Source organism: Podarcis liolepis (assembly GCF_965112155.1).
Source record: "Podarcis liolepis genome assembly, chromosome: 1".
In the NCBI taxonomy this organism is placed as follows: domain Eukaryota; kingdom Metazoa; phylum Chordata; class Lepidosauria; order Squamata; family Lacertidae; genus Podarcis; species Podarcis liolepis.
The window spans coordinates 75,691,942-75,706,987 of NC_139554.1; the positions used below are offsets into that span (position 1 = coordinate 75,691,942).

Here is a 15,046-nt window from a genome sequence, read left to right on the forward strand (position 1 = left end):
CGATTCTCCTCTAGTACAAGTCCTGCTTGTAGGCTTCCCACAGACATCTGCCTGGCCACCGTGGGAACAGCATGCTGGATTAGTTGGGCCTTTGTTCTGATCCAGTTGGGCTCTTCTTATGTAAAGTGGTAATGGCTATTCTACCACTTAGGAACTCTTATCACTTAATTCTTCTGCACATGTAGATGCAGACCACATACCATGAGAGGTATATGCACATGAAGCTGCTAACTTTGCTCAAACTCTCCACCTCCTTTGTGATCAATAGATTACAGCACACCACACTGCATGCAAAGCCTTCATAGAGACAGAAGAAGCAGGTAGCAAAGTAAAATGTTATCATCCCCCTTCCCATCTGCTGGTGCATCTCTGGTAGGACAGGACCCTTCTCCTTTCAGCTACCACTACCCTGTAAGGAAGAAGCAGCTAATGAGACAAAATGTCACCATCACTATATAGTTAAATAGGACAGTTAAAAACCACACACTTCTATTTTTTTTAATGATTGATTTTTAAATAAACATGTAAGCCACTCTTGGAGCTGTGTCACCTAAAGGTCAAAGGAAATGCTTTAGATAAATAAAATACACCACACAATGTGGCTCCTGTCCCACTGACTCAGATGAATGTATGAACCGCTTTGATTAAAATATTATAACTTATATGAAACTGGTGCCTCTACTGGCTTTCATACTTGTGACTCATTGACTGATGTTATAAGCCCTATTTGGGCATTCTTTGTTCCTCTGTAGAACAAGGAGTGAGGCCTTGCTAAGTATTCCTTGGCATTACATGTGTTCCTCTGCAGCAAGGGAGCCTTCATTGATTGAAGGCAACACTGATCACATTTACCCAGCCTTTAGGAAGGTATTTGAATTCACCCATTAATGTAATACTTCCTACTTGGGATACCTCATTGATTTTATTCTCCATCTCAAGTACCCCCTGCACTTAATTAATTTTGATACTGATACTACCACTGAGTGATTCTATGAAGGAGTCTACACCTCTGAAAATTTCTAATTTGTTGGACGTCTATGCCCTTTGTTATACAGAGCAATGTGACTTCCAAAATGCCTTCCTTTAGAGAAGAGATGGGGAATTAGACTCACCATTTAAATCCTGAAGGCCAACTGACAGGTGGGCAGCAGAAGGCCACCCATCCTTTAAAGTCAATTTTCAGGTGCAGTTTGGATTCAAACCATACCAGCAAACAAATCAGCACCGACAGTGAGCCCCCTCAGCTGTCCTATGCAGTTTTTGATTGGGAACTTCTCCTTGCAGTTGATTCCAGTAGCTCCACGTGCAAAAGAACATGTACCTACCAACCCTACACTTGATGTCACGTCAGCTGTGGGGCAGATGAGCAAGGTTTGAGGAAAACAGTCCCATGGGCCCAAATGGGACCCATATCTGGGCCTAAGCCCATAGGGTGGAAGTTACCCCTTTATAGTGTTTGTACAGAAAGATAACCATGACCCACTGGTTCTCTCCACCAGGTTGGATATATGTTCACTATATCTATGCTCTCCTTTAAAACTAAGCACTCCAGCTTAGCCATTTGGTCCAGAAGGCTCCAGCATTAGTATATAAACAGTGTCTCTCACCATGTGTTTTACCCGAGGGACCTTTAGCCTCTTTGAATTCTCCCCCTCAACTTCCATTGCATAGTTCTAACCCTCTCCAGTTTGGACAATCATAAACATCATAAACGATTGGACTACATAACCTGTAGACTCCTTTCCAAAACTCTAAATATGCATAGAATTGCACTGTTAACCATGTCCAAAACAACATTGGCTTTCTATCACACGTATTACCACTTCTTCCTTTATCATGTGCTAATATTGCTACTTCTGGCCATTTATTCCCCAGCCCGACTAGTTTTATGGTAAACTCTTTAGATAGTGTGTTTTTCCCCTCTCCTGCACAGGAGCAGATGAACCAGCCATGCAGTATAATTAGTGTTCTGGCCATTCACTTGTGAGATTAGCGTGAGAGCTGAACGAAGCTATCATATTCCTGTACACTGTAGATGCAGGGAGAGTGAGTGTGAGTGTGTGTGTGTGCGCGCGCGCGCGCGCGCCCCGCCCCCCTAACTTCTCTCTTGAGCACGAGCTCTGCGAAAAGACGTTTGCGAAAAAAGTTTGGGGTGGAATAGTGCCAGCTGTCTTTAGTTGTGGGAAGTTTCGGGGGTGGGTTATATTCACACACACACAGGTACCCCTCACTTAGTCTGAAGCGATAGGGGCCAGAATTGTACCATCTCACTTTCCTGCGCGCGCAGGAAGACAAGCGACGACGGATGAAAGGTCGCGCGACCCTTCCGCTAGGACTAACGCGGCCCCGCCCATCCGCACTCAGCCAGCCAATCAGGAGGTGCACGGGCGCGGTTGCGTCAACGGGTTCAGTGAAGCGAGAAGCCCTTAGCTTAAAGTCCGCTGTGGTGGGAAATGGCGGTGCCTTTTTAATAGGCAGGGCGGGGCTAGTGACGTTAATAATGGCCCATTAAAGCAAAACGTTTCTAAAATATTCAGCCGCCCCTGCGGAGCCGTTTCTGTCATTCGGCACATCCTCGGCAACGGGACCCAGATACTAAACAAATCCGTCTGGGCGCGCACGCGCCTTAGACGGCAGCAGACTCAGGGATTCCCACCGTGTGCGGTGAAAAGGGGATGAGAGGATAAAGGATGCGAGGCTAGCGACAGCGGCAGTTTGAGAACGGAACCTCCTCCGGCCTGCGCCTGCGCGTGATCACGTAACGGTTCTTACGGCGGCGTCTACTGAGGGTGAGGGGCGGGGTGGGATCCTCCAGGCGCACGCGCAGTACCGGATAGCGGTGGCCTGGGGGCGTGGCCAGACGGTAAGGAAGGGGGAATCAGCTGACTCTGCCGCGTCGGATTGAGGGACGTTTCATCGGCGGAAGGAGGGACGACCACCCCGGTTTGAGGGAGGTGCCATGGCGACCACTGTTAGCACTCAGAGGGGCCCGGTGAGTACTGACCGCTGCTGTGACTGACGACGCGTCCCCCGGGCCCACGACCCGCTCCTGACTCCGGGACCTTCTCCTCGAGGGTGTGGCGGGGGGGCCGAGGGGGCGCCCCTGTTTGCCCCACAGAGGGTTAGGCCGACGGGTTCCGTTTACCTGCGTGGGCCGAGAGGCCCCCTCAGCTCCCTTCAGGGCGGAGGGATGGGGCGGACCATGTGTCCGCTTCATTTCCCTCCGCCCGGCCGCTCCTTGTGACACGCGCGAGAATGGTCTTGCTCCGTCGTCATGCCTCTTTCCTCACTCTTTCCCTCCTCTTCCTCCGCCTCTGTCTTAACCACGCCGGGTAAGTGGGCGAGCGAGGGAAGGGAATGCGAGAAACAGCCAGGCCGAACTAAGGAAAGCCCGTTTTATAAAAAGAGGACGGTTTTCCGTCATTCCTCACATCGGTATGTAATTCTGTCCTTGGCAGTGTAATGTGTAAGCTGCAAATAGGAGCTTCTCTCGGCTGGGGGGCGCGTATTTGCAAAAACAAGACTTTCACAAACTTTGGTACGTATTTGAAATCCATGCTTTCCCCCCTCTTGGCCTAAAAGAGCTGAGAAAGTCCTAGCGCAGTGTACCGGCTTTTTAAACTGAGAGTGGCTTCGTGGAAGGCTCCAAAAGAGTCTGTTATGTTTGTGAATGTAGGTCTGTATTTGTGCAAAAGGACACGTGGATTTTGCTGTAAGGGAGCTTTATTTATTCTGACATACACGTCAGAAGTGGATGAACATCCTGAAAGCTTGTGTCATATGGTCTGCATACCGGTACTGGCTTTCCCCTTTGCAGAAGATTTAACACAAAAGTATTAAGTACTACCAATTGCAAATTATAGTCTTCCTCCTTAAAAAAAAAAGTAACCAGGAAGAAGGGTTTATCATTCAAACGTTTTAAATAAATACATAATAAATTAAGTTAAAAAACCATTTTTGAAGAAGTCTTGTCCTGTAACCTATAGGACATTTCGTTACATAGTGAATACATAGTATGTGAATTTGCCTTTGCCCATGTACATAATGAAGTATTCTTTCGCTTCCACAGGCATTTGGGAAGTTGTGGCTTGACAAAATGCTTAAGATGATAAAGGCTAGTCAGCCATCTTCTGTTTTCTATCAGTCCTGTTTTCTTGTAGATCTCTGATCTGCTCCTTGGTTTTTTTCCTAATTCTTATTTGCGCCCGGGAGTTAGCACTAAAGGGGCTTGTATTTGCATGTTGGCTAACTTGACATTTTTGAAATTACAAGGAATTATATACAAATGAAGTGCAAATAAAATCACATAGTAGGGGTTATACAGCAATACATACATATATTCTTCAGGGGTGTTTGTGTGAATACAGCATTTTAGTATTTTTATTTTTTCCAGTGATAACAGTATTGTTAATGTCTGGAGCCAAAATAATCTTTTAATAACCCCTCCCACTTTGCAATTTTTCCTTGTAGAAGACCTGCTTGCCTTGCATTTCCTCTCCAGTATTCAAACCATTGTATTTAGTCTCCTTGGATGACTTGATTCTGTATTTGATACAAAAAATTCTAAGACTCTTGCCTGGATCATATTTTCATGTCTTGACAGATTTTTGGTGCAGAGGGAGACTTGAGACAGTGATGCATAAGCATTCTATTCTGCCAGGTGGCTGCAGTGCCAAAACAAGTACTGCCAGTTCCTCGTATATTTTAGAAGGCAGTTTCTAGAAGTGTAGTGTAACCACATAGCCACTGAAGGATGCTAAAGAGCTAAGTTTTTCTTCTCATTACAAAGCTGTGATGGTGTCCTCTGCCCTAGGGAAAATCTGTATTTAAAAGATGATGTATTTATGACAGTTCACATGTATGGAATTCCAGCACATTATTTGTGGTACTCTGGCCACAGTTTTACATTTTTCTTATTGTTTTAATAAAAAAATTATTAATTTTTTAAAATGCCAAAAACTGAAATCTTACCAGTGTACTGTGTACAGACAACTGTAGAGGATCAGATTTGTCTGCAGGTCATCTCCCTTGATTAATTATTTTTTGGTGTCGACAGTAGTGGCCATTCAAATACATTGTCAAGAACTGAACTGTAAATATGATGGGTTTAAACAATTGTTGTTCACAATAGTTGAACTTGAAGAGGCAAGAAGGTCATAGACTCTGTCTATATGTCCGCCTGTCCCTGATCAGCTCATGCAGGCTTCTCCTTACAAAGAGATAACTGTAGATAATTTTGGCAGCAAATTGCCCCAGATGAAGGATCTGCATTTTTAGGGGTTGCTTTGTTCTCTACACATTAGTCTGAAGGCCAGAACTACTTGACCCATTACAGATAGAATTGGCAGAAAGGCCTTTGTAGATACATCCTTGTAGAGTATTAGATCTGTTAATTTTTGGAAGGCTGATGAATGACTGCTTCCTCCAAGATTACATCAAAATGCAGGTTAGCAGTGACCCATTGCTTTTCCAGAATGTGCATGATAGTGCTGCAATGTAAACTTTGTGGAAAGCAATATATTGTATTCATGACAGTTTCTTTCCTTGTGCATGCTTCCACTTAAGAGAAAACAATTCCTTAACACATTTTCACTAAAACTTAATATACCATTCCAAGGCACAAATACAGTTGCTTCCACCACTAGTATTACTGTCTACACCTGTTCTTGATGATCCACCCTCAGTTAAAAATTCCTTACCATGGCCCAAATCCTATTGAATTCAGTGAGATTAATATAGCGCACATTGCAGGGGAACAAACAATGACTCAAATTACAAGCTGTGGCTAAGTTCATAATAGTTTTGGTTTACAATCTCTCAGTATTACTGCATGGATGTTATCTTGTCTCTTGAAAATGTCATTAGTGTGAGTAGCACACACTAAGATGATTGAGCGGGTGGTTGCTTAACAACTCCCAAGCATGCCTGGAGGATGTGGACCATTTGGATCCCTTCCAGTCTGGATTCAGGTCTCATTATGGGACTGAAACTGCCTTGGTCGCGCTGGTCGATGATCTCTGACGGGCCCCCAGGCTAGGGGCAGAGGTAAAAGCTGTTTCCTAGTTCTGCTGGATCTCTCAGTGGCCTTTGATACCATCGGCAATGACATAAAAATAAACTTTGCCCTGTTGTTTAAGCCTCTTTCCTCCCTTCTCCCCTTCTGTGCCTGCATCTCCCTTGTGTCTGTCTCCCTTCCCACCTCTATATACTGTAGTTCCATCCTTATTTAAGACATTGTGATATCTCAAAATCACAGTGTTTATCTGGTGATATATCATGATACTGAAAAGAAGATATCGCCCTGACCTACTTTTTACACAGGTTATTTTTAAATTATTGTTTTAATAAATAATGTGAATAGTCTGGCCATATTTTAAAAATCTTGTTCTTGGCTAGGGGAACAGTGTTTTGAGTTCTCTTTTGTTGTATTTTTGTAGATTTACCTCTCTTTCTTTGCATCATAGCTTTGTGTTTCAGTTTTTACCTTCTTTATTGTGCACCATCCTGAGTAGGCTGCGGGATGATCTGAAAATGTAATAAAAATGCTATTTTATAGAATTTGAATTGGTGCCATTTCAGAAGGTGTAAAGTATGATACATCTGATCATAGCAGCTCCTTTTAAAACCAGTAGTGCAGCTACAGTGACAGCAAAGGTTTACACTCAATTATCTGGGAGAAATAAGCCAGAGTTTAGTGGGGGTTGCATTCAAATAAGTGTGAGGTTTCAGCTTTATTGCTTGCAAAATTACCACCGGAAAGTGATGGACAACTGAATAATGCATAAACGAATGAGGCATGCCTCAGTATGAGTAAGTCCTGAGATTTGCACTGACTTAACACTAACTTTGAAGGTTCCATTTTATATCCTTTCAAAGCATCACTGGGGGAATTTAATAAAACCTTATTGAACATGTAAGTCTATTCTTTCTTAACTGGAGGAAGGTATTTGCAATTCCTAATATACTAAATCAACTCAGAATTACCTTAAGAGCACAATCCTATGCATGTCTACACAGAAATAAGTCTTAGTGAATTAAATGGGACTTACTCCCAAAAGTTTGTAAAGGATTGCATACTAAATCTCTAGTCCAGTGTTTTTCAACCAGTGTGCCATGGCACTCTGGGGTGCCTTGAATGATGGTCAGGAGTGCTGCGAGCAACACTGGCCTCTGTCCTTCTTTACTTCCCTCTGATGCCCTCTTGCATCTCTGCCTCCCAAAGGCTTGCACATCTGTTTGTTGCAGCAGCCCTGGCTACAAGCTCCATTGATTAATGGTGCCTCTGGGGCTGGCCAAGAGGTACTGGTTGCCAGGAGCTGAGGCGGCCTCAGAGTAAGCAGGCAAGGGAGCCCAGCCAGCTAGCCCACCAGCCCTTGCTGTTGGGAATGAACAGACAAGTGGGAGGCAGGCAGGCACTGTGCTGGCCTTTCATTTGTTTGCTGTGTGAAAGGCCTGTCTTGGAGCTGAGTGCCTGGTGCTGAAGGGGAGCCTTTCTGCCACGCAGGTCTGGCAGCACTTGTTGCTGCCTCCCAAGGTAAGGTGTTGGCCTCCCGTTCAACTTTGGCTAGTCTCTGGTTGGGTTGGGGGCAGCTCAGATACCAATGGCTGCAGCTGCCCAGAGGACTCCTAAGGAGAGGGGGGAGGAGAGGAAGCTGAGGGAACACGCCACAAGGGAGGGTGTTTGAAAAATGATGAAAGGCTGACAGCTCTGCAGGCAAGGGGTGACATAACTGGGCTCCCAAGCCCCACAAGGGTGCCGCAGAAAGAATGTACTTGGTAAAGGGAGCTGTGAACTCAAAAAGGTTGAAAACCTCTGATCTAGTCAATTGGCTAACTTTCACTTGTATTTGACCTTAATCTTGTGCCACCTTCCAATATGGATATATAGCATTAATTTATTTTTGGACCATCTACTCCACTCCACCTGAACTTCACAGGATTTCAGTAGGCAAGGGGTGGGGAGACCCCTCTAGAATTGTTTAGAATATTCATAGCAATATAACTGCTATGCATTCTTCTTCAAGATTAGATTACCTGCTTCATTTGGGTATCTTCCGTTTACTTCTTGGTTGCCCATCAAATGGCCTAATGACATTGCAGAAAAGCTTCTCCCACCTCCATTTTTTCTCTTGACCTTTGACAAAAGCATGAGATTCATGGCCAAGGCCTCCCAGCGTAAATAAGACATAACATTTGCATAGTGCTCCTTGTTTTCATAGCACTTCATATGCATTATCTAGTTATAATCCTTACAATGGGTAAGTCACTGTAACCATCCCTACCATAGTGTAGGGTGGGAGAGGGACTTCTCCTGGGATCATATGCATTCCTTAGCCCATCTACACTCTAGGTCAGGCATAGGCAGACTTGGCCCTCCAGATGTTTTTGGCCTACAACTCCCATCATCCCTAGCTAACAGGACCAGTGGTCAGGGATGATGGTAGTTGTAGTTCCAAAACATCTGGAGGGTCAAGTTTGCCTATGCCTGCTCTAGGTACTAGTCTAGACAGTTCATAGCAGAGGTAAGGCTTTACTGAGTGGTCTGTAGGGATGGAGTTCACAGTTATGTGCCCTTTTGTATATTTTCTCATGGTGTTGTTGCATAAACTGTTAGTTCTGGTCCTCAACTCATAAAATGCATCAGCTCAACCTGCACTTGCATCTTGCAAAAAGGACATAATTCACTTCAAGAACTCCTTCAATTTTTTCTATTTGTATTTCCTACTGTTGATCATTGCCCACAATAACTAAGTATCTGTTGGCGTGCCCCTGGGGGTATTGTAATTTGTTTGTCTTGTATCTTTGTTCTTATTTTGGTGAAATGCCAATAGAGCAGCACTCCTGTCTCAGACCACACCAAATTGGGAGGGATAGCTATTGCCACAGAATAGGGATTCAGGATTGCCGTAACAAATTTGAGAACTGGGCCAAAGGCTCTACACTTTGGCAGATTGCCTGTGGGGAGTCCCTTCCAAATCTACAATTCTGATTCTATTATTTTACAGTTTTCACACTTAAAATCAAGTGTACCTATCTAGGCTTGTTTATAGTACTGTATAAGCTGTTCTGTTTTGCTAACAGGGATGGGTTATGAATTTCTTGTTGATACCCTTGTGGATTGTGAAGCATCTTCGCTTACATCCTTTAGCCTTGTAGTGATTTAGTTTCTAGCAGTGAGCAAGAGAATTACTTTGTTTACTTGCAGACTGTTACACTATTTGTTCTAACTCAACCACTGTAACTATAACTTCAGCTTTCATTTTGAAAGCGATTTAAAATGTATCCTATACTCAGAGAAAGTAGTGAAATTTGTCCCCAAATGTCATAAATTAAATTGAACATTAAACCCCCCAATAAATGTCAGACACTTTTGTAGCCTGGGGGCCTTTGCAAAATCTGTTGCATCTCTTCTGTAGCATAGATAATGTCTTAATGGACAAAAAGCATATCTTAAGATATCAAAAAGGTAAAGCAAATTATTGTACTGGAAACTTCACTCCCCTAAGCCTTATTCTTTATGTAACTAATGCATTTGAAGTAAGTCTAGAGAATATTCATACATTTCACATGCACGCAGTTTGAACCTTAGGACCAGTTCACACAGGACAGTCAGTTTTGGAGTGTGTAGGACTTCCTTCAGGCTATGGTGGGCTTGCAGAGAGGGTTCTGTTTGCCTTAGCTGGTACCTTCTCATAGCTGTACATGCAGCCACCAGTGATGGTGCTTTAGCAACTGCCACTTTCAAGGAAATAACAATGTCAATACAAGGTATTCATTCATTCAAATGATATTCCTGTGCAAGTGTAGCATTTCACTTCATGTTAACTCTTAGTTTTTCTCATTTTGTTTTATTGTTGTGGTTATTATTTATTCAGTTTGTACTTCCCTTCATCTGAAGATCCCAGGGCAGTTCATAACGGAAAATAAAAAAATGAGAATACCAGAAACATATTAAAACAAAAACCAAACCAAGAGCTCCCCTTCCCACAAACACATATAAAAAGCCATGGAATATTAATCAGCCAAACACCTAGTTGAAGAGAAGGCGTTAGGCATCCCTGACAACTGGAATAGACCACAGCAGCTCCCCCTCCTCGACCCTCAAGTCTGCCCTGATGCTGCACTGACTATCCAGGTGGGCACAGCTGCATGAGACCAACTCAGCTCTGCTCACCCACGCAGGTCACAGTCATACAGACCAGATCAGCCTCCTCATCCACAGTCAAATCATGTATAAATGAGATCTTACTCAGTTGACCTGGCATTCAGCAACAGCAGCTGCAGACCCGAGGACTGACTGAGAGGACAACTCCCCTGGTTAGAAGAGGGGACTGGCACATGGCACAGTCACTAACTGCCACGTGTCTATTACCTAGCCTGTCTTGTCTCCCACAACCCCTACCCTGAACCACTGTGATTGCCCCCCGCCCCATTCTTCCCAACTAATCTCTACCCAGGCACATCCCATGTCTTTCAGTTAAAAGCAACAAAACCCCAAATTTAAACCAAGTTAGAAAGTAGTTGAAAACCATTTAAAACAACTTGAGTAATAAAAATAACAAGACCCACTAAGCAATACCCAACCCAAGAGCCCATTCAGATGTCTCAGCTTTTGTACTGCAGTTAGTCTGGGCCATACCCTCCTAGGCTTGGCAGAAGAGGCCTGCAAGGCAGGGAGCAGGTCCCCCAAGACCCACAGCCAATATGGCCTTTGAAGGTATATTGCCTTCAAAGGCAGTTAATCCGACAGCCATTTTTCCTCTACTGTAATGATACTTTTCCCCATTGCTAGGCAAGGACAGTCTGCTTTGGAAATGCATTGTGTGGGAGTTCAGAATTCTTTGAGATCAGTTTGCTTATCTGTAATGGCACTATACTATTTCATGTGGATTTTAGCTTATTTCAAAAAGTATGTGGGGGTTGACAGTGCAAAACTATCTATAAAAAGGGTTATTTTAGAAGAAATAATATGGTCAAAAGATTTTTAAAAATCTTGTACAGTATGTTTAAATAACTCGAGTATGTTTGCACTTCTCTGCAGCTGTGAGTGAATAAATAGTTGAGCTTTGTGGTTCTCGTGAACTGGCTCTAATTAGCATACCAAGCAGATTTTGAGATGGATATACTCCTTTACGTGCCTTTCTAAACTGTTCTTAAAATAAATACTTGTTGTAGTTTGTGGCTTCATTAACAATCTAGGGTGGCATGAGGGTCTGTAAAATTACATGTATTACAGATAACCCAGTTCAACAAACGTAAGAGATGGAAATACATACAAGATGTTTCTAGTTCTAACTAATAGGTGAGGGAAATGCCTTTCATGTAAACGACAGCACAAATGCTATTTTTACAACTCAAGTAACATAGCTTTGGAAAAAAACATAGTTCCCTCATGCATTTAAAGTATCAGATCGGAGACATCCAACGTAGACTGCAGGTTTGGAGCCTTAGTACTAATCTATAAATGCCTACTCAGAACCCTACATTCACCAACTGGAGCCGGGTGCAGATTTGTGGCAGGGTGGGGGACATACACTTAGAACTGAGCTACAGAGTGTATCGAAGCACATTCTCAATCAAGGAAGTTGTTTTTAGTAGTAGAACTGAGCCATTACCCATAAAAATCCATTCCTAGTTTCTCCTCCTCCTCGCCCAAGATTTCTTCACTTCAGCAAACAAATTTAAGGGGGTTCCTTTTTTGTTGCAGTTGTTTAAAGTGATGGGAGATTAAGCTTTTGTACTTATGCTGCCAGTCACCCACATGTAAGGTAATAGATCCTCATCTATCTTCTGCCCACCTTGATATAAGGTGCTGCTTTCAGTTCTCTGCAATTTTCAGAGAACTCTGGGGATCTCTCTGCTTCTGTGCGCCCTGTTGTGCCAGAGGGACAGGGACAATTTCCCCCGGGGAGTAGATTTATGGAGGCTTAATCTGAAAAGACTTGTAAAGTCTGCTTTTCTAGTTTTTATCTCTGTGCGTTGCTAGACAGGTACACTCTGTATAATCCCTGCTGCTTTTTGGTTGAAATTACTGTTTGGTGTTTTGTTTTGTTTTAAGCATGTATGCACGCTTCAGTTGGAGCTTAGAAAAAACTTGGCTTGAAAGCTCTTTAAAACAAAGTTCATTGCTCGTATTTAGAACTTCAAAAAAATATGCTGCTGTGCTCTTGTGTTCAGCTAGTGGAGTGAGAAGGCACTCAGCTTTTTAGGATAAGAAGCAAATTCTTTTGTGCATCATAGATCCGGAGGAAGAAGGACTTCTTTTGTGCATCATAAATCCAGTTTTGAATGTGTGCACAAACATAATCAGTATGAAAATAGTTTGGATCATAATATAAGTTAACTAAAGCAACTTTGCAGAAGCATATTTTCCTACCTGTTCTATCCTACCCTCATCAGCCTCCTTCAATTAACTTAACATTAGGCTGTTTAGGATCCAAGCTGTTGTTGTTGTCTTGAATGATCTCACTGTGTTCAAATATTATGTTTGTTTAGTGTTATGCAAAAACAAGTGAAAGTTTTATAAATAAATAAAGGATTCTCCTAAGTTATATCCTATTATCAGTTGTCAAATTCAGAAGATTCAGTTTTGGTTATAATCAAATATATTGTGGTGTTCAGATTTTGTGCACTTTAACAGTAGCCTATTATAATCATTAAAAATATGCTTATATACCACTATGCAGCTGTGGTGTCTTGCTTCCAGAATGGACTTCAGCTCACACAAACTTCTTCACCCTGCAGCCATCAGCAACCCCCCAACCAACATTTTGCTGGCACAATATTGGTTTCCACCCTTTGTCTCTTACCCAGTGTACTGTACCAACTCTATAGCACTGTGTACTTTTTGGGCCTTTTGTTGAATTCCTGGTTCTCATTTTTTTGATAGGGTCCCCCCCCCAACTTTTAATATGGATTTTTACTTTTTCCATTGTATTTTTCATAATTGTAAATTAATTATGTTATACATTGTCAGTATTGAAGAATCTTAACTTTGATAGACTTTTATGGTACAATTTCCAAACCACAGTTTTTGACAAACAGCATCTAGTCTATGTATCTTATGTAGAAGCCAATTTCTTAAGTTGGCTAGCTTGTTTTTGCTTATTAGGAAAATCTGTGTGTGTGTGTGTGTTAAAGACTATTTGGACTGCTGGGCGGGGGTAACACCATTAGTATTACCATTTTTTGATGGAATTAAAAACTTGGTGTATCAGAGAAATGCTGTGGACATAGTGTATCTTGATTTCAGTAAGGCTTTTGAAAAAGTCCCCCATGGTATTCTTGTGAGAAAGCTGGTAAAATGTGGGTTGAACAAGGTAACTGTTAGGTGGATTTATAGCTGGTTGACTGACCAGACCCAAAGAGAACTCATTAATGGTTCCTCGTCATCCTGGAAAAAAGTGAAAAGTGGGGTGCTGCAGCGTTCTGTCCTGGGTCTGTTGTTCAACTCAGATGAAGGAATTGAGGGGATGCTCATCAAATTTGCTGATGACACTAAACTGGGAAGGGTAGCTAAAGCTGCAGAAGACAGAATCAGAATTCAAAATGACCTTAACAGATTGGAGAACTGAGCACAAGCTAACAAAATGAATTTCAGTAGGGACAGATGTAACTTAGGACGGAAGAACCAGATGCACTAATATAGGAAGGGGGACACCTGGCTTACTAGCAGTACATGTGAAAAGGATCTAGGGGCCTTCGTGGACCACAAGCTTAACATGGGTCAACAGTGTGATGCAGCAGCAAAAAAAGCTAATGCTGTTCTGGACTGCATCAACAGAAGTATAGTGTCCAGATCAAGGGAAGTAATAGTACCACTGTGTTCTGCCTTAGTCAGACCACACTTGGAATACTGCGTCCAGTTCTGGGCACCACAATTTAAGAAGGATGTTGACAAGCTGGAACATGTGCAGACGAGGGCAACCAAGATGATCAAGGGTCTAGGAACTAAACCTTATGAGGAACACTTGAAGGAGCTGGGTATGTTTAGCCTGAAAAAGAGACTAAGAGGAGATATGATAGCCATGTTCAAATAGCTTAAGGGCTGTCACATGAAGGGGGATCATACTTGTTTTCTCCTGCTCAGGAAGGTAGGACTCGAACCAGTGGCTTCAAGTTGCATGAAAGGAGATTCTGACTAAACATTCTGAAAAACTTTCTGACACTAAGAGCTGTTCATCAGTGGAACAGACTCCCACAAGAGGTGGTGGACTCTCCTTCCTTCAAGGTTTTTAAACAGAGGTTGGATGGCCATCTGTCAAGGATGCTTTACCTGAGATTTCTGCATTGCAGGGGGTTGGACTAGATGACCCTTGGTGTCCCTTCCAACTCTAAGATTCTATGATAGCTGTGACCTATAATCTGTTTTTCTGCCTTGTGTGTAAAACCAATTGAGTGTGCATTTCATTCTGGTTCTCAAGCATAAATACAAGTTTCCCTGCTGCATACTGATTAAATGTCTGTGCAGTATCGTACAGAGGTTTTACAAGTTACTTCTGTCCTCTCTCTGAAACTGAACTGAGAGGTGAGTAACATGAAACAAAGGATGAAAGTGTTTGTAAAGTAAACTTTTCTGCAGAGCAAATGATTATATAAAGCAATTTGGACTTGTTATTTATATAACCTAAGGTGATAATTTTGGTATACTGTGTAACTAAGATAAGACTCTTATTTTACAAGTTTGTAACCAGAATAGGTCTTTCCTTGCATAACTTTACAATATATTTTAAAAAATAAATGTTCATTTTATTTTAATTTGATAGACATTTTTCTTCATCTTTATTCTTAACATTAGTTTCTAGTCAAGCATTTGCATATTGTAGGACAGTATTCTTCATTAGCTGAATCATCAGAAAACAAGATGTTCTAGATCCAGCTGTTTGGCAGGCAGTAAAGGGTGATACGGAGTTAATGCAGGACAATTTGTTAGTGGTCTGTTTCCAAGAATGATTCAAAGTGGTGATTTTAACTTTTAAAGCCCAAGGAGCTTGAGGCCTGGATATCTTAAGTACCAACCCCCCCCCCCCAAGCCTCCCCATGCATT

At 42.5% G+C, this 15,046-nt stretch overlaps 2 protein-coding genes across 9 annotated transcripts in view; one reads left to right on the plus strand and one right to left on the minus strand.

Moving 5' to 3' along the window:
• LOC310710749 (uncharacterized protein) overlaps nt 1–3,232 on the minus strand; it is a 28,925-nt gene extending 25,693 nt beyond the window's left edge. For all 4 annotated transcript variants that reach the window (XR_014528226.1, XM_083511854.1, XM_083511852.1 and 1 more), the window contains exon 1: nt 3,146–3,232. The gene's annotated coding sequence lies outside the window, so the exon portion shown is untranslated. The remainder of the gene's footprint in view (nt 1–3,145) is intronic.
• The window catches only part of TOLLIP (toll interacting protein), a 33,392-nt gene continuing 20,736 nt past the window's right edge, over nt 2,391–15,046 (plus strand). Inside the window, exon 1 of one of the 5 annotated variants that reach the window (XM_083511798.1) lies at nt 2,391–2,992. In XM_083511798.1, the coding sequence (XP_083367924.1) occupies nt 2,960–2,992 (33 nt within the window). In that variant the 5' untranslated portion in view covers nt 2,391–2,959. Of the gene's footprint in view, nt 3,436–15,046 lie in introns of all 5 variants that reach the window. The other 4 variants (XM_083511800.1, XM_083511797.1, XM_083511801.1 and 1 more) reach the window with 4 other exon arrangements.